The following is a 20368-nucleotide window of genomic DNA, read 5'->3' as shown; positions in this document are numbered from 1 at the left end:
TACCTGCATAGGAGACACAACAACCTGTCCAGGCCCCGGCCTCCCTTTATTAGCTGTGAACTGCTCTTACCAGGCTGTGGATAGTCTCTTCTAGTCTGCAGTCACCAATAGGTCCTTGGCCTCTTGTTCCATAGACCTCGACTCCCTTACCTCTGTTGTGGATTGCCATCAGGCCTGCGGCTAGGGCACAGCCCTTGGCCCTGCAGTGTTTATGTTTTATGTTTTATGTTTTGTGAAAATGCCAAAACATAAGCCAGACCTGCGGTGCATGGAATTCTAACAATAAGATGCATATCTTGGACTGGATATAGAAGATGGGGGAGAGAACAGTGGTAGTGGTGGTGACCTTGATTATTCTAACATGAACAAGGACGGTTAACAAAGCAATAAGATTCTTTTATCTATAGTTCTAACCTACCCTCTTTTGTATTTGTTATTAGCATTCCCACCTATAGTATTTGTGATTCAGTGTCTACTATCTATGTTATACAATTTGATTTTGATGCATTCAAATAACTCAATGAGAAACTAAAGTTTATGGTTCTGACTTCTAAACTTCTATTTATGTGTATTGATTATTCTAATTTCTTATGTCAGTTACTCATATCCAGGTGTCCTGTGTGTCCCGTGTCAAGTAACTTAGGGTATAAAATTATAAATTACTTCGTAACAAGTGTTTTTGCCTACAGGCAAACTCCAATGCCAATTACAGCAGACTGATTAAAAACCACTATAAACATCTCTAGGAGATTTTCTTATTTGCATCTTAGTTTTGAGTTCCTTTATGAGTCAACAACTTATAAAGCCAATTGGGTTCAAACTTCACGCTGCCCACCTCTCCAAATCAGGCCCCTAATTGACTCATGAACTTTGTCCAGTGCTTCTCAATATCCAAAATATCTTGATTGTTTTCACAATACATTTTCTCAGTGATATAGTTATTGTGACAGATCCACAAGGTCAAAGTATGAGCCTGAAACCCCAAATATTTAAGAAGCATCATTTCATCACTGTCAACTTATTTTGTCGATCATTCTAAGGTCTCCTTTCATCACTGCCAACTCATTTTGTCAATCATTCTAAGGTCTCCTTTCATCACTGCCAACTCATTTTGTCAATCATTCTAAGGTCTCCTACTCTCCACCACCTATTTTGTTAACCTTTCTATCTGCACCATGAACGACAGTTTAAGCCTATCCTTTAGGGGGTATACTATAATTTACTAGCATTGTAATTCAAAGCACCACTTATATTCATATTTCCAACGCAATATGAATTTTAATTTCTCCAAATTCAATGAATCCTCTACCATGCTTTTGATGAAAAAGTTCGACATCTGATGAGCAAGAACACTCCCCCTTCAAAATCATCAGTCCTCATCTCCACTAATATTCTCAGTCATTAGCGATATGCTGATTATCTTGCAGATTTTGTTTTATATCAATAAGTGTTGCATAAACAAGCAATCAGGGAACCTCACTCAACTGTTTGCAGAATGAGATGCTGTTGTGTGGCTTTTGGGCACATCCTGAAATCTTGAGCATAAAGGGAGGCTGAAAAATCTGTCAAAAACAAACTGGAGAGGCAGCACATAACAGAAGGAAAATCATGGCAGAAGCAGACAACACATATTAAACAATTAAACCTCAGCCATCAATTTAATGGAGATTAGAAAGGTAGTTAAACAATTAAACCTGAGCTGTCCATTTAATGAGACGACGAAGGTATTCCCCAAATATTGATGGTAACCATCAATTGAAAATTCTGGCACCCCATTTCCAATAGGGGGACGCCTATTGGTGTAACAACACCAATGAACCACTGGAAAAACTGGTCCTCACCCAAAAATCTATTGATATAAAACCAAGCATAGCATATTTACTATAAATAAGGCAACTGTGGTTCAATAATGAAGCTCACCAAGACAAACAGGGCATGTAGGGAGTTCTGTTAATCCAGTTGGAGGAGTCGAGGCATGTTCAAATGATCCAGTATACTGCACGTCTGCAGTAAACATAACATGACAAATTTCTGCCTGAAATGTCAATCACAGAAATATGTATCAGTACAGCAACAGATTTGAAGCAAGTATTGCTGCAAACATTTTGATATGGAGACCTAAAGTTCTTTTCAAACTTCCAAAACTCTATCTAAATCAATAATCACAGCTGCAAGCATTTTCATTCTGAGGCCTAAAATTATTTACGATGGAAATCAATGAGAAACAGTCTATTTAACCTTTTAACATGTGATGAAGTATTTATAAGGTGTTCAAGCTTTGATATATCCTATATACATTCCATTTCAAGATAAAAAAGGAAATGTATTTTCTTATACTGACCTCCAATGATGAGAAAGGTCTCCGATTATAATGGCGATAAAAGTCATCTGCTGATTTCTGGCTGTCAAATGTCATGAGGATACTATATCGCTCATTCAATCCATCATTCCTGAAATCCACAAAGTCATAGCTCAGTTGGAAAGCCATCTAAAGACTAAACATGGCCCACATAATTCAATGCAAGATTATATAGCAGAATTCTAAATGTTATTCACCTGACAATGCGCATTTCCAGTATATTCTGGATAAATGAACCCGAAAATTGACAAAAGTCTGCATAAGTCATATAATTGGGAACAGCAAGCACACAAACAAGATTGTTCCGACCAGCCTGTGTACAGACATCATGAGAACATTTAGACTGCAAATTTAGAACAAGTTTTTTGAACAGATTAAAAAGCTTAACTAAACGTTTGGCTCACCCTAACACAAGTCATAGTGACCTCTCAGATTATTAAGTGTGCCTCAAGCATAATGACAGAACCAGCAAGTTCCGGGTCAGACTGGCTTGTTCAATCCATTTTTAGTGTTTTCCTTAACAGTTCACCATGTAAACTGTTTTTTGTCCCATTTAGCACCCAACCCAATATTCCAAAAACAAACACAAAATTGTGTTTGTATAGTATATAGGATTAGAACTAATAATCATACAACGCTTAAGATATCAAGTTGGTGTTGTAACTCTATCTTGAATTTGATCTTATGACAAATCTTTGATGGGAACTCCAAGGTAATCATCGACCTTTTTATTGAGAAAAACGAAGAACCAATGTGTTGTTGAATTGAATTGTTGAAGCTACAGGATTTAAGGAAGTCTGTTTGAATCATGTTTGAGGAAATTATAATAAGGTGGCAGATGGCTAACAAAAAGTTTGAGATAAGATAAGCTGAGATAATTTTATTGATATCCAACAAATGACCAAACAGAGATCAATGGGACTAAAATATACAACTAGTATTGTCAATCTGTAGGGATGCCTTTACCCCGAAAGCATAGAGCAAAATACAACCAGATCAAACAAGAACACGTGAACTAAATATTCCATGAGAGGAAGAAAGAGGAGAGATTATAAGAGGTCCACTAGAAGTCGATAAGACAAGAAGAAGAGGTAGAGGGTGATGAGGAAGAAGTCCCTGTCACAAAATCCAGAATTGGGAAGGATCCAACGTACTGTCTAATGAGAAAAGATCCTCTAGGCAAACTAAATTTTCCCCCCAACCTTAGGGAATAATGGGAATGAAGGACCGTGTTAAGAGATTCTACTATCCTTAATTATTATAAGGAGATGATTTAATGGGAAGGTCCAATCAAACCTCCCACTCATATTATTCATTTGATCTAAGTGGATCACATTGCTTTGCTAAATAAGATTTCCTGCTAGGGGAGTTAAGATTCCTTCTTTAATGGCAAGGTACATGGACATATGGAAAGAAGATTGAAGGTTCAATCAGACAATTTCAGGAAGGGGGCGATGATGAGAAGGATTATAGAAGCAATGTATTCCCACATCTCAGCCAATATGATGGAACCATCTAAGTCTAGGTGAGTGCATCTAAGTCTAGGTGAGTGCTTCAAATGGGGTTAGCTGCTGGTAGTAAGCATCAAGTGCCAAAGAGACCTTTCAAGAAATGAAATGGAGAAGTATCTTTGGAGGTTCGTTATTTTATATTACTAAGAGACCGATCTGGAATTATGTGAAGTGTGAAGAAAACCTCGATGAAGGAGAGGAGTGGAGGTGCTATATCCCTTCAACAGAGGATGTGTGGCATAGTGATGCAGGAGCATGAGGCTTGAAGACAAAAGGCTTCGAATTTATTCCAAAAATACAAAAAAAGTTTACAAGCAAAGGAGTGGGATCCTTTAGCTGTCAATTTACAAGTTTTCTAGATAGGATTTGAGCTAGGATTTAGGGATTGAGTGATTTTGTAATAAATTCATGCAGTTTAGATTCAGTTGAGATTCTCAAGGAGAATATCAACCAGATTAGATATTGTTTAAGATTAGGCAGATTTGATCCAGTGATTAAGGATTTGATTGTTAGAATGAAATGGTATTTATGTAAGTTCTAAATGATTGTAAAGGGATTTTGACTGATTTGGCTTGTTTTGGCCATATAAGATTAAGTTACAGAAATTATATCTCTGTGTATTTTTGTGTATAATTGGTCAATCCCGGAGGTGTTGCATCCCTCCGAAGTATCTCTGTGTATTATTGAATTTCCAGTTTGGCCTGAAAATTTAGAGTTTTGTATGATCTGGTGTGATCGCGTTTAATTTCTCTTTCACCGTGTATAAGATCTGGGTGATCAGCGACTGCGGGGGTAAGAGTGTACGGATTTCTTGATCATGGTTGAAGCCCTGCACTCACTCCTAGCCGTCGATCTCATTTTCAAACTTTTAGGTCACAGTCAACTACGGGGGTTGAGCCGTTTTTAATCCGTGTGCTAGTTGAAGTCCCGCGAGCCGTAGATTTGATGGCCTCTTATATCCAACGGATATCAGGTCATAAAGTGATCAGACGTTAATTTCAAAACCGGACCCGAACTTTTATAGATCGAGGACTTATATTCCTTATCGACTCCGTAAGGGCGGGTAAATGTTGCGCAAGATCCCCGTGCGATATCGCTACTTACCGTTGGATCAAATGTGCCTTGATCAAACGGTGAAGGATTGCTGATTAGTTTCACATCACAATATTTCATGAGTGAATGAACCTTAGCCTTAAGAAAATGCGATTTGCAATGTGCGATGCTTAGAGGACTTGTAAAGCACTTATCATTGCGGCTAAAATTAAGTAGTTCTGCTAATTTAGCAGAATAGCCAAGTTTGGAGGTAGATGACTGATACTCCAAAGAAAATCCAAGAAGAAATTCCGCCTAAACTTGCAGAAATCGTTTCTGGATTTGAACGATTGTCCATTACACCTACACCCAGGCCACCATTTGTGGTATCAAAGCAGCCTACTAACACTGAACAGGATCTCAAGGATTAGAAAAAGAAATCCAACATGGCTTTCAGAGTTGGAGGAAGAGGTGGTGGTCGAAGAAGAGGACGACCAGTTGCAAATGCTGAAGTGTTGGAAGCTATGCAACAGATGCAAGCTAGATTGGAAGCAATGGAAATGGGAAGAGATGCAGATGTTGGGGATGTCAGTGAACCTGAAGTTGAAGCTGCAGAAGAAGAACCTACAGATGTAACTCCTGAAATGAGATTCTTTAAGTCAGTATTGAGATCCACATCCAAGCCTAGACTTGAAGTTTCAATCTACACAGGAAGCTTAAGCCCTGAGGAATTGATAGACTGGATAAATGACATGGAGAAATTCTTCGATTATGAAGAAACAGATGAAGGAAAGAAGGTGAAGTTTGTTGTCACAAAACTGAAAGGACATGCAGCACTTTGGTGGGATGGAGTGCAAGCAGAAAGAAGAAGACTTAGCAAACAACCAATTAAGAATTGGAACAGGATGGTGGCAAAATTGAAAAGTAAGTTTCTGCCAAGTGACTATCAGCAAACATTATTTAGACAGATGCAGAATCTTAGACAGAGATCTATGACAGTAAAGGAATACACAGAGGAATTCTACAAAGTGAGTATAAGAGCAGGACAAATCCAAGATACAGATGAGAAGGTTGCCAGATATGTGAATGGTCTTAGAATGGACATTCAAGATGAGATAAGTGTACTGTCTCCTAAAACAATAGAAGAGGCTTATCAGATGGTACTGAAGGCTGAAGAAAAACTCATGAGGAAGCAGTCTGCCAGAAATAGAGGTACTTTCCGAGGAAGGGGAAGTCAAGGTGGTAGAGGAAGATCTACAGCACCTAGAGATGGAGCTAGCAGTAGCTCAAGTCAGTATGCACCCACAGGAGGTGATGCAAGTGGCAGAGGGAGTTTTTCCAGAGGAAGAGGAGGCAGAGGTAGAGGAAGAGAAGTTAGATGTTACAGATGTAACAAGCTGGGACACAGAGCTTATGAGTGCCCAGAAAATATAGGAACGAATCAGAGGAATGCAATTGTTGCAAAAACTGAAGAGGAAGCAACAAAGGTAATAAACGAAGAGAATGTACCAGAGAAAGGGGAATCTTTGGTAGTCAACAAATATTTTGTTAAAACCAGCTAAGGAAATTGTTGAACCAGCACAAAGGAAAACCTTGTTCAGGACTGTGTGTAAGGTTCAAGGGAAGTGTTGTCAGATGATAATAGATAGTGGTAGTACAGATAATTTGGTCTCCACAGAAGTGGTGGAGAAGTTGAAATTGAAAACAAAGAAACATCCAACACCTTACAAGGTGTCATGGCTTCAAAAGGGATATCAGTTGGTAGTGAATGAGCAATGTGAAGTGGAGTTGCAGTTGGGAAAATACAGAGACAAAATTCTGTGCGATGTGATGCCTATGGATGTGTGTCATATATTGGTGGGTAGACCTTGGCAGTATGACAAAGGAGCTATGCATGATGGAAAGAAGAACACATACAAATTCAGCAAAGATGGTGTCAATCATACATTGTTGTCAATGGAAGAAGAGGATACATCAAAGAAACCTGATCCAAAGACCCTTTTGCTGAGTGGAAACGAGTACTTGAATCAGAGGGAAGAAGATGAGGTAAGTTTTGCGTTGGTTTGCAAACCCAAGGTAATAATTACTTCCACAAAAGTTTTTGATTTACCAATTGAAATTCAAGAGATGATGGACAGTTATTGTGACATCGTTGTAGATGATTTTCCTGATGAGTTACCACCCATTAGAAAAATCAGTCATCACATAGATTTGATTCCAGGAGCAAATCTACCTAATAAAGCAGCGTATAGGATGACTCCCACAAAGAATGAAGAGATTAGGAAACAGGTTCAGAAACTGTTAGACAAGGGACTGGTTAGAGAGAGTTTGAGTCCTTATGCAGTGCCAACATTGTTGAGCCCAAAGAAAGATGGAAGCTCGAGAATGTGCACTAATTCGAGAGCAATCAATAAGATAACAATCCGGTACAGATTTCCTTTACCTAGAATCGAAGATTTGATGGATTGTTTGAGTGGAGCTAGATATTTTACAAAGTTAGATTTAAAAAGTGGTTATCATCAAATCAGAATTAGAAAGGGAGATGAGTGGAAAACTGCTTTTAAGACCAATGAAGGATTGTATGAATGGATGGTAATGCATTTTGGGTTATCCAATGCTCCTAGTACATTTATGAGACTTATGAATAAAGCTCCGAAGGAATTTATTGGTAAATTTGTAATAGTATATCTGGACAATATATTAGTTTACAACAGATCTAAGGAGGAACATGTGAGACATCTGAATTATGTCTTACAGAGGCTACAACAAGAAAAGTTATTGTTAAATTTAAAGAAATGTTCATTCATGAAGGAGGAGTTGGTGTATTTAGGCTTTGTTGTTTCTATTAAGGGGTTAAAGATGGATCCAGAGAAGATCAAGGCTATCATGGAGTGGCCTTCACCAAAAAGTGTCTTTGAGGTAAGAAGTTTTCACGGTCTTGCTAGTTTTTACAGGAAATTCATAAGGAATTTTAGTAAGATTAATGCTTCAATTATTGACACAATAAAGAAGGACAGACAACCATTTAAATGGACTGCTGAAGCAGAAAAGAACTTCCAACTATTGAAGAGAAAGATTACTGAGAAACCTATTTTGATTTTGCCTGATTTTAATAAACCTTTTCAAGTGAAGTGTGATGCCAGTGGAGAAGCCATTAGAGTTGTTTTGAGTCAGGAGGACAGGCCTGTAGCTTATTTTAGTGAAAAGCTGAATGAGACAAAGAAGAAATATTCTTCTTATGACAAGGAGTTTTATGCAGTGGTGCAGTCTTTGAAGAAGTGGAGACATTACTTGATGTCCAAGGAGTTCATACTATATTCAGATAACCATGCATTACAGTACATTATGCAACAGCCAAAGCTTAACCAGAAGCATGCAAAATGGGTAGAATACCTGCAAAGTTTTAATTTTGTGTTAAAACATATAACTGGTCAATCAAACAAAGTAGCAAATGCCTTAAGTAGAAAAAGCATTTTAGTTCAAGAAAGTCAAATTCAAGTGTTGGGTTTTGATTTTCTTAAAGAGTTATATGAGAAAGATCTAGATTTTAAAGAGGCATTTGAAGCTTGTAGAAATCTTGTTTTGTTAGACAGAAGCAAGTGGCTAGATTATTTCCTGCAAGAGGGACTGTTGTTTAAAAGAAATCAACTGTGCATACCAAGTTGTTCTATGAGAGAGAATTTGATCAAGGAGAAACATATGGAGGACTTGGAGGGCATTTTGGTGCAGACAAGACTTATGAATAGTTAAACAGGTTTTATTTTTGGCTGAAAATGAGGTCTAAAGTGGAAAAGTATGTGAGAAATTGTGAAGTCTGTCAGTATGCAAAGGGAAGGAGTCAAAACACAAGTTTGTTTGTTCCATTACCTATTCCAGATAGGCCTTGGGATATGGTAAGTATGGACTTTCTTTTGGGTTTACCAAAAACTCAAAGAGGAAATGATTCAATTTATGTAGTAATTGACAGATTTTCAAAAATGGAACATTTTGTTCCATGTTATAAAACCAGTGATGCTACTCACATTGCTAATCTGTTTTTTAAGGAGATTGTAAGATTACAGGGGTTACCTAAGAGCATTGTTTCAAACAAAGACACCAGATTTGTTAGACATTTCTGGAGGACATTGTGGAAGAAGCTTGGAATTAAACTGAGTTTTAGTTCTGCTTATCATCCTCAGACGGATGGACAGACTGAAGTTGTAAATAGAAGCTTAGGTAATCTTCTGAGAGTCTTGCAGGTGAACATCCAAAACAGTGGGATCAAGTATTGGCACAGGAAGAATATGCATATAATGATTCTCCTAACAGGAGTACCGGGTAGAGTCCATTCCATATAATCTAAGGAATGCACCCAAGAGGAGTGTCTGAATTGAAATACTTGGGAAAAGATGAAAGGAGAAGTGCTAAAGGAGAAGATTTTGCTACAGAAGTTCAAGCAATACATGAACAAGTAAAACAACAACTACAGGACAGCAACATAAAATACAAAAACAGAGCAGATTTGAAGAAAAGAGAAGTTAATTTTGAGGTAGGAGATTTGGTTTTAGCACACCTAAGGAAGGAAAGATTTCCAAAAAGGGAGTATAATAAGCTAAAGTTTAAGAAAATTGGACCATGCAGAGTCTTGAGGAAATTTTCTACAAATGCATATGAAATTGAATTACCCCCTGATATTGGAATATCTCCAATTTTCAATGTTGTTGATTTGTATAGGTATGAAAGTGAAAATGAAGATAACGCAGCAGAGGATCAAGAAGAACAAGAGATTGATTGGGTAAAACAATTGCCTATAGCAAAGGAATTGAAGCCAGAGAGGGTTTTGAACAAGAAATTGTTGAAGAAAACAAGAGGGCAGGAGTATTTTCAGTATTTGGTCAAATGGAAGGATCAACCAATTGCTGAAGCTACTTGGATGACAGATTCCATGCTACAGAAGTTGGGCAGTTTTGTAGAAGAACTCATGGACAGGAGCCCATGAAGAATTTTGTTCTCAAGAGTCTGATGCAGGAGCATGAGGCTTGAAGACAAAAGGCTTCGAATTTATTCCAAAAATACAAAAAAAGTTTACAAGCAAAGGAGTGGGATCCTTTAGCTGTCAATTTACAAGTTTTCTAGATAGGATTTGAGCTAGGATTTAGGGATTGAGTGATCTTATAATAAATTCAAGCAATTTAGATTTAGTTGAGATTCTCGGGGAGAATATCAACCAAATTAGGTATTGTTTAAGATCAGGCAGATTCGATCCAGTGATTAAGGATCTGATTGTTAGAATGAAATGGTATTTATTTAAGTTCTGAATGATTGTAAAGAGATTTTGACTGATTTGGCTTGTTTTGGCCATATAAGATTAAGTTACAGAAATTATATCTCTATGTATTTTTGTTTATAATTGGTCAATCTCGGAGGTGTTGCATCCCTCCGAAGTATCTCTATGTATTATTGAATTTCCAGTTTGACCTGAAAATTTAGAGTTATGTATGATCTGGTGTGATTGCATTTAATTTCTCTTTCGTCTTGTATAAGATCTGGGTGATCAGCAACTACGGGAGTAAGAGTGTACGGATTTCTTGATTGTGGTTGAAGCCCCGCACTCACTCCTAGCCGTCAATCTCATTTTCAAACTTTTAGGTCACAGTCAACTGCGGGGGTTGAGCCATTTTTAATCCGTGTGCTAGTTGAAGTTCCGCGAGCCATAGATTTGATAGCCTCTTATATCCAATGGATATCGGGTCATAAAGTGATCGAACGTTAATTTCAAAACCGGACCTGAACTTTTATAGATCGAGGACTTATATTCCTTATCGGCTCCGTAAGGGGGGGTAAACGTTGTGCAAGATTCCTGTGCAATATCGCCACTGACCGTTGGATCAAGTGTGCCTTGATCAAACGGTGGAGGATCGCCGATTAGTTTCGCATCGCAATATTTCATGAGTGAATGAACCTTAGCCTTAAGAAAATGCGATTTGTGATTTGCAATGTGCGATGCTTAGAGGACTTGTAAAGCACTTATCATTGTGGCTAAAATTAAGCAGTGCTGCTAATTTAGCAGAATAACCAAGGAAATCCAAGAAGAAATTCCGCCTGAATTTGCAGAAATCGTTTCTGGATTTGAACGATTGTCCATTACACCTACACCCAGGCCACCACATAGCGGGTTTATTAGAGAGCCAACTAACAATAGCACAAAAGAAGTAGCTTAGTGGTGGATTGTAAAAGCCATGAAGGTAGTGGTTCAGGAATCGAGAGGGCAACCACTGGAGGACTCAAGGAACACTCACTCTGGGCGAAGCAAGTATGTTGTGGCTACTGCCATGAAGCAAGAGGGCCACTAATATTTGGTTGATTGGAAGTAAGGCTCAAAACAAGAGTATGGTTCAAGTATGTGGTGGCCCCAATTACTATAAGTTTTTCCGTCCAAAGCAAAGAAGAAAATGTGCATTTCAATGAAATTTTAATTTAATGGTTAACCTAGATCATAGCAGGGACATATATATTTAAGGCCACACTCATCTAGGTTATGATATCAGTGGAGCAGAAAAACCCTAGTTTGACATCACAACATAACTTTCCGATATCGAAATTAACCTATGTAACTGTCCGGATTAGGGCCAATTCCCGATGCTTGTCAAACTTAATACTACATTTTAACTGAATAACCCGGTGATTTTATCTGGCTTTTATCGGTCAATTTTGTTACCCAGTTAAAAATGTTCTTTATCATTTTTTCAAGATAAGTTGCTGAGTCGGATTATAGCATGGTAGTAACAAATGGTGGGTACAAAAATTACGGGCTTTTACCAATTTTCTAGGTTATCTAATCGTTAATCACCTTTTTATAAACTCGGAAGGTAAGGTAGGGCCAAAGCATTGATAGGAGACTTCATACTAATTCGTTTAATATTTGCAAATTCTGCAGTAATCCTTCATAGTTTGGGAGCAACTTTTCTGCAGATCACATCTCTTCAGTCAACTCGACAACTTGAGCATGTTTCAATTTATTGTTTCTATTGTATATATGGCCCCTGTCTACCTCAGTCCTATCTATCTAAACTTATGTAATATAATTCACTTGAAGATATAGCTACGTGTTAACCCATCCACGATTAGTCGACCACAATAGAATTAATCTTAAATCTTACACAGCCAAATTCAGCTCGGATCATGCACCGCTTAACAGAAACAGGAGGCTGTGCTCAAATTTAACATAATATATAACGGGAATTGGCGCTTAAAAGAATGAGCGCCCATGAGAACCAGTCACCTCCGCCATGGAAAACATTTGGAAAATAAATAAATAAATAAAAGGAAAGAAAGAAATAAGTGAATGATTACTGGAAGGCTCTCGAGAGCGCCCGGAGGCTCGCAAACATTGCGGAAGAGATGCATAACTCCTCTGATTTCTTCGACCCTAGGGTTTCCCGATGAAAAACTGACGGCCTTGGTTGGGCCTCGGACGTCTGAGACTTCGCCGGCGCCCTCCTGGCCATTTATGTCGAGAGTTTTGAAGATATCTTCGACTGTAGCCATTGTTGTATTCGTGCTGCTCGATTCAGACATGCCGGCGCTGGCGCTTTCACTCATAAACTCTTCTTCGCGCGAATGTATTCGTAAGCTGAACATATTACAGTTTGCGTGTTCTCCTGCTCCTGCAATTCCTCCCCAATGCCAGCAATTGTGATTTTGATATCCCTAAATTTTTCAAATGGAGAAATTCGGCTCCCACAGACGTGGTTTTGCTTCCGTTTTGAGCCAGGCAACATGTGAAGGTTTAGAGCCTTTGCTTCTACTGTGCTATCCTCCACCTGTATTTGCAGAGAGGGATATCAGAACAGGTTTTGTTTTGTTTTTCTACCAAGAAACCATTGATTAGATCCTGACATACAAGCTATACAACGATACCAACAGTGGAAAACGATCACACGGAATAGGCGAAGCTTGTAAACCGAAGGAGATTGAAAGGGACCTATGACATTTCACTATGATATTATAAAGAGTAGAATATCGATAAAAGAAGAAAACATTCAACTTGATAATAAAGTAAGTTTGAAAAATCAAAAGTAAATTGAATGCAAATTCATTGGGATCGTTGTCCGGTAGCACTTGAGATGCCCGAAGTATTAAGATTGTATTTTTAATGCATTTACCAACACGATAAAAATACAATTAATATTATTTGAAAATAATTTTCGAAGAAATCACATTGATAGGTTTAGGTTTACGTTTTTGGAACCAATCTGTGTGGTTCATTATTTTCGATAAGATTAAAAATCGGATCATAGTAGTAAATTAAATAAAGAGTCAAAACATTCTAATAGCTAACAAAAAAAGCTATTTTTAACACCATAAGGAAAAAAACAAATTATTTAATTATTATTAATTAATAAATCAAATTAACTATTAAATATAATATATAATTATATATATAATCAAATACCCTCGATTTCTATTTCCAAAAAATAAGACAAACAACTATAACAAATTCTAAACTAAGGAAAAAATAATTTAGTCAATGGGAAAAATTAATAAAAAGAAATAGAAAATTATTAATTAGTTATAAAATAAGAAGAGAAAATTACTGGTTATAAATTAAATTAAAATGTAATATGTTTAATTAAAACATTTTTTAATTTTAATTATTTTTATTCTATTATTTTAAGGTGATTGGAGAAAAAAGAAAATAAAAACAATAATTTAGTCAAAGGGAAAAAGTAAAAAGGAAATAATATTAGAAATATTATTAATTAGGTATAAAAGAGAAAAAATATATCATGGTTATAGAGTAAAAGAAAAACCAGAAAGAGGACAAAGAGTAAAGAAAGAAAGGGAGCTAAGAGGAAAGGGTCCGAATTCAACAGCTATTCATTTTCCAACCATCGTCCCTATTAAAATTATTAGGCATCTTCTCAATTTTTATGGCTTCCCTAAATGTAAGGTGATGAAAGAGAGAAATCTTCGCCATACGTTACCTTCCGAGTTTATAAAAAGGTGATTAACGATTAGATAATCTAGAAACGGTTATTAACGATTTATAAATTATTATGTAAGCTAAAATTAGATTTGTCACCATTATTTTGTATCAAGGGATAATGTAGTTGTTTTTTTTAACACAATATCTAATTAAATTTATTTTAATAAAATTTTATATTAAATATTTATTATAATAATAATGTTTATTTTAATAAGTATGTATTATGAGGTCATTCTATATTAAAAGGTTAATGGTTAATTAATAATTAGTGAAGTTTTTAAATTTTAAAATCAATTCTTATTTTCTCTTTCAGTGTTGGTAATTACTCATATGAGCATTCTTAGCGCAATACATAGGCAATAAAGTAAATCATTCACATGGACACGCAAACCATTAGATTGAACAACATGCATATATTGACACAAGAATTTTGATGGATGATGTAGCTCCTGCAATTATGTTGCCAGCTTACAAACAAGATGGATATATAGATCTATTTTTCCCTTGGGATGGGACAACATAACCAACGTGCTTCAAAGATATTGATGGGCCAAGGATCTCCCTCAGCATTCTTCAAAACCCAACATATTGGACAAGAGTCTCACAGCAACGTTCATGAACATCGAACCGGCAACCTGTGGTGACTAAACCTCCACACTTGTCAAACAATCCACCATTGATGAAGGAATATGTTAGTCTGTGAGATACAAAGGAGATGTGGCATAGGGGGTTTATTAGAGAGCCAACTAACAATAGCACAAAAGAAGTAGCTTAGTGGGGGATTGAAAAATCCATGAAGGTAGTGGTTCAAGAATCGAGAGGGAAACCACTGGAGGACTCAAGGAACACTCACTCTGGACGAAGCAAGTATGTTGTGGCTACTACGATGAAGCAAGAGGGCCACCAATATTTGGTTGATTGGAAGTAAGGCTCAAAACAAGAGTACAATTCAAGTATGTGGTGGCTCCAATTACTATAAGTTTTTTCGTCCAAAGCAAAGAAGAAAAGGTACATTTCAATGAAATTCTAATTTAATGGTTAACCTAGATCATAGCAGGGGCAAATATATTTAAGGCCACACCCATCTAAGTTATGATATCAGTGGAGCAAAAAAACCCTAGTTTGACATCACAAAACATAACTTTCCGATATCGAAATTAACCTATGTAATTGTTTGGATCAGGGCCAATTCCCGATGATTGTGAAACTTAATACTACATTTTAACTAAATAACCTAATGATTTTGTCTGACTTTTGTCTGAAAATTTTGTTACCGAGTTAAAAATGTTCTTTATCATTTTTTCAAGATAAGTTACTAAGTCACGTTATAACATGGTAGTAACAAATGGTGGGTACAAAAATTACGAGCTTTTACCAATTTTCTAAGTTATCTAATCATTAATCACCTTTTTATAAACTCGGAAGGTAAGGTACGGCCAAAGCATTGATAGGATCCTTCATACTAATTCATTTGATATTTACATATTCTGCAGTTATCCTTCATAGTTTGGGAGCAACTTTTCTACAGATCATGTCTCTTCATTCAACTCGGCAACTTGAGCATGTTTCAATTTATTGTTTTTATTGTATATATGGCCCCTATCTACCTCAATCCTATCTATCTAAACTTATGCAATATAATTCACTTGAATATATAGTTACGTGTTAACCCATCCACGATTAGTCGACCACAATAGAATTTATCTTAAATCTTACGCAATCACCAGCAAATGATTTTGGAGAATTATTTGAGTCTAAAATTTAAAACCTAAATCATTATCTGGATTATATTACAGAGGGACATAGCTCTTTTGAGCGGAAACCGAAACGCCCCCTGAACTAGAAATTTACGCCCCCATTTTGTTGTTTTATTTCAGACCTGAGAATCGTTGGTTTCTCACAGTCAAATTCAGCTCGAATCATGCACCGCTTAATAGAAACAGGAGGTTGTGCTCAAATTTAACATAATATATAATGGGAATTGGTGCTTAAAAGAACGGGCGCCCATGAGAACCAGTCACCTCCGTAATGGAAAACATTTGGAAAATAAATAAATAAATAAAAGGAAATAAAGAAATAAGTGATGATTATTGGAAGGCTCTCGAGAGCTCCCGGAGGCTCGCAAACATTGCGGAAGAGATGCATAACTCCTCTTATTTTTTCGACCCTAGGGTTTCCTGATGAAAATTTGATGGCCTTGGTTGGGCCTCGGATGTTTGAAACTTCGTCGGTGCCCTCCTAGCCATTCATGTCGAGAGTTTTGAATATATCTTCGACTGTAGCCATTATTTTATTCGTGTTGCTTGATTCAGACATGTCGGCGTTGGCGCTTTCACTCATAAACTCTTCTTCACAGGAATTTATTTGTAAGTCTAACATATTACAATTAGCTTGTTCTCTTGCTCTTGCAATTCCTCCCCAATGCCAGCGATTATGATTTTGATATCCCTAAATTTTTCAAATGGAGAAATTCAGCTCCCATAGACGTGGTTTTGCTTCCGTTTTGAGAGAGATGGATGATGTAGCTCCCGCAATTATGTTGTCAGCTTATATTTTCCCCTTGGGATGGGACAACATAACCAACGTGCTTCAAAGATATTGATTGGCCAAGGATCTCCCTCAACGTTCTTCAAAACCCAACATATTGGGCAAGAGTCTCACAGCAATGTTTATGAACACCGAACCGGCAACCTGTGGTGACTGAACCTCCACACTTGTCGAACGGTCCACCATTGATGAAGGAATATGTTAGTCTATGAGATACGACATTTATTTTTTTTAATGATTTTTCATTGATTCTTTTTTGTAATTACTAGAATTATATGAGGTTTGTTTATCGGGGGCTTGGAGTATGTTATAAAATTGTTTTTGAGTTTGATTTTTTGGATGTAAGAAAACAAGTTAATGACATAAGGCGCAAAGGCATTTGGTGGGAGTGAAAGTCTGCCTCTTATGGACTACTAGCGGGTAATTCCAGTCGGCGTGGTTTTTCTTTAATAATAGTGATGAGTCAGCTTTTCGGATAGCAATGGTTGTCCTCATTGTTGATTTGACAACTAAGTTATAATAGTTTTCCCACTGTATAAATAAAATGAGGTTTGTTTATCTATTTTCACTACTAAAAAATTTATCAAATTGAAAGTTATCAAAATTAAGATTTTTCATTGTTTGCCTAAATAAATTAATTTAATAAAAAATGGTTTTCCATTAATGTTTCATACTCTTTACTTTCATGGTATATGGCCTTAGGTGATCCAGATTGAATCATTATTCATTATATTGTTTGTCACTCATCTTGATGTTTTTAGAGTGGAAAAAGTGGAGGAATCAACTCACAGAGCCATTTTTACCAACAGGACCTAGTTTGGCAAATCGGGGTTTAAAACATTCTGGGAGAATTTTGAGGTATCAAACAACGTTTTTGGGGGGTAAAATTGTCACTTTAGCGTGACACTTTTTTTCATATTCTATACACAAAGATCTTTCCAAAGGCACAAGAATCGTCTCAATCGGAGTCCTTATGAAAAAGTTATGCCACTCAGAAGTTGACCTTCCTATTTTCACCACCATAATTCGAGAAGATATCACGTCAACTCTCATTATTCATGGAAAAGAGACTAGCCACGTGATTATGATGAAGAAGACTCTAGAAGAGTCCATATTGTAACTTTGGTTAATAGTTGAGGTAGTCAAACCTAACTGCTAGTAGACTATCGGGTTGTGCTATACCTAGGGCGCTATGAGGAAAAGGGGTTCCCTTCTTTTGAGTTCATTTGTTCTATAGATGAGAAAAAATAGTTAAGAGGGATAGGAGACAGAACACATAGAGAGGATTTGTGTGCTATAGTAGTCCATGGGCCATAGGCCATACTTCTTTGCACTCGCAACCATTTCTATTTAGAGAAAGAGAGTTGTAACAGCCTTGGTGAAAAGTCCATGAAATAAAAGTTAATAAAGGCAAAATAAGACCACGGTTAAGGGACACTTATTCCAATCTAAATGTTGGGAAAATATATCCTAGTGGGCATCACTAGATGTGTGTTTTGGCTAAGGAAAATTGGCAAAGGCATTAAAAGACAATAAGGCATTTTTGACACATTTATTTATGAAAACAAAGGAAATTAGGAGAAAAGTAAGGTGAAAGGTCACAGGTTGCATGTGAGGAGGAAAATAATGGAAAATGAAGAACTTAAAGACCTCATTCATAAAAAGCCTGTAGAAATTTTGAATAATATGACACTTATTCACAGAGATTATCCCGATTATACACTATTGCAGAATACATGCATAATACATAACCTCCTCTACGTTGATCATCAATTTAGCAACATTAAAAACAATGAAACATCAATCGCATGCACACATTAACACAGTATGTAACCCGGGGAAAGCATACAGCTGAAAGCCCCACACTATCTGTATATTATAATGATTGAGAACATGTAACAATACATAGTACAATACTCCTCACAAGTATCCAGCACTATCTCCACCTGTTACACACAAAACTAACTCAGATCCGAACAAATCACAGGTTCAAATCTCCTCCGCTGCTTTGCCTGCCTCCATTGCACAATCCTGCAAGAGAATCACGTGAGCACAGGCTACAATTGCCTTGATATTGGCCCACACTGCGCAGTCCTCATTGGCATTACTCAATCCATGCATGTGCAAATCTCATGCACAACTGATAGTCACAACTCACCCTTTCACTTACCTCTAACACCTGTCTCCGTTGAATTGTCCATGCACTGAGTTAACTGATGTATTCTTTAGTTGCTTTATGAGTTAATAATTAGTGAATTAATTCACACAACTCATCACTAGTGTATTCTTTAGTTAGACTAAATACAACTAGTTCAACTAAGTTAAACTGAACACAACTCCACATCCAACTCCACAGAACTCACATGCATGAGTTCTAACTGAAGTCCTCCATGCAATAGCTCAACTGACACATAAGAAACCACGTGATTCCTTTTGTCAGCTGCATGTGCCACATCCGTAGCTCGAACTGAAGTGCTCCAACAGAATAAGATAATTTACAAAAGATTCTTCGGCGAAGATCACATGAAACATCATTTATCGACGCGTTTCGAACCAACCAGTGTGGTTCATCGTTAGGACAAGTTGAAGAAACAGATCCAGCTTAGCAAGTTAATTAGACAGAGCAGAGCCTCCCCGGCTAAGGAGACCAACAGCTACTTTTGACTAGGTACCAACAAATAAATAAATAAAAATTGTATTTAAGGAAAATACCCTAGGGCGACCAACAAATAAATTAATAGAAATAATTTAATAATAATAGTTAGCTAAAAATATTAATAAATAATAGAAAAATTAGTAACTAAAATAATTCATAAAAAACATTTAATGAAAAAAAAAGGGTTTTGACCTAGGTACCTAGTCAAAAGTAGCTGTTGGTCTCCTTAGCCGAGGAGGCTCTGCTCTGTCTATTTAACTTGCTAAGCTGGATCTGTTTCTTCAACTTGTCCTGACGATGAACCACACTAGTTGGTTCGAAACGCGTCGACAAATGATGTTTCATGTGATCTTCGCCGAAGAATCTTTTGTAAACTTGATATGGATCACAGAAGCCTAAACTCTAGAATAAGATAATGTTTAGAGTCTGAATATTACTAAGGGCTAATAATATTTGATTGTTTCTATTTTTAGCCTGACAGTCTAAAAATAGACTATGATCACTCCGCTGTGAACCAAAAATAGAAGTCCATCTATTTTCCCCAACATGACCAATCATCCATAAACAGCATCATGCAACTCATAGACCATGATCCATATGTCTAAAAATAGACATAGTCTAAAAATAGACTTTGCGCCAAAAATACCCTACGGGCCCACTTAGTGAAGGCGAATCCTTTCCACTAAGCTCCATCATCTTGTTGCATTTTCAACACTCCCTCTCAACAAGATATGGATTATCTGCAACCCCTATCCTGCAACTCTGGAATGTTCTGCATGCAACACATTTTCCCGGTCCACTTGCTCCAACAAGACTTGGAACAAAAACACTCCCAACTGACCACTCTGTTGGGCTAGGAACATACTCTGATGTTGAAGCTCTACCTACTGCTGACAAGTGCTCCCTCTCTGACATCTGCGCTACTGCAACATCTCCATGCATCTTGCACCATTGCACACATCTCTGTGCCACCTAGCACTGTGCAAAACACTTGTGCCTCTCGCATTGCTGCAGCCTGCTAGCTATGCGCTGTCATGGGATTCCCTGCACTGTCGCTCTCTCTGCCGCTCCATCTGCATCTATCTCTACCCAATCAATCAGTTCCTGCTACTCCACAGTGGGGCTCCCGTAGCAAGGTCTCATCTAAGAGGTTGGGTACCTCAAGGATCCTGCCCCTCCTCCTTGGGACGATCAATCCACATCACCCCACCTCCTACCTGGAGGTATGGCTGCATGCGATCCCTCAGCCCACATGGCTCGAAGTTTCCCCCTAATGGAGGTCTCTACATGAGTAG

The 20368-nt window shown here is 37.3% G+C and overlaps 1 protein-coding gene across 1 annotated transcript in view; it reads right to left on the bottom strand.

The window, feature by feature from the left end:
- The window catches only part of LOC149222163 (BRAP2 RING ZnF UBP domain-containing protein 2-like), a 156770-nt gene extending 143891 nt beyond the window's left edge, over positions 1–12879 (bottom strand). Inside the window, exons 1-4 of the mRNA XM_089385282.1 lie at positions 12235–12879; positions 2557–2672; positions 2342–2450; positions 1921–2035 (exon numbers count right to left, since the gene is read on the bottom strand). Of these exons, the coding sequence (XP_089241408.1) occupies positions 1921–2035; positions 2342–2450; positions 2557–2672; positions 12235–12522 (628 nt within the window). The 5' untranslated portion in view covers positions 12523–12879. The remainder of the gene's footprint in view (positions 1–1920; positions 2036–2341; positions 2451–2556; positions 2673–12234) is intronic.
- Between the last annotated feature and the right edge of the window lie 7489 nt (positions 12880–20368).

Source organism: Pinus tabuliformis, chromosome Q (assembly GCF_031772625.1).
Source record: "Pinus tabuliformis cultivar Carrire ecotype Pingquan chromosome Q, CPIR1, whole genome shotgun sequence".
Taxonomy (NCBI): domain Eukaryota; kingdom Viridiplantae; phylum Streptophyta; class Pinopsida; order Pinales; family Pinaceae; genus Pinus; species Pinus tabuliformis.
This window is presented reverse-complemented; position numbering and strand designations above follow the sequence as displayed.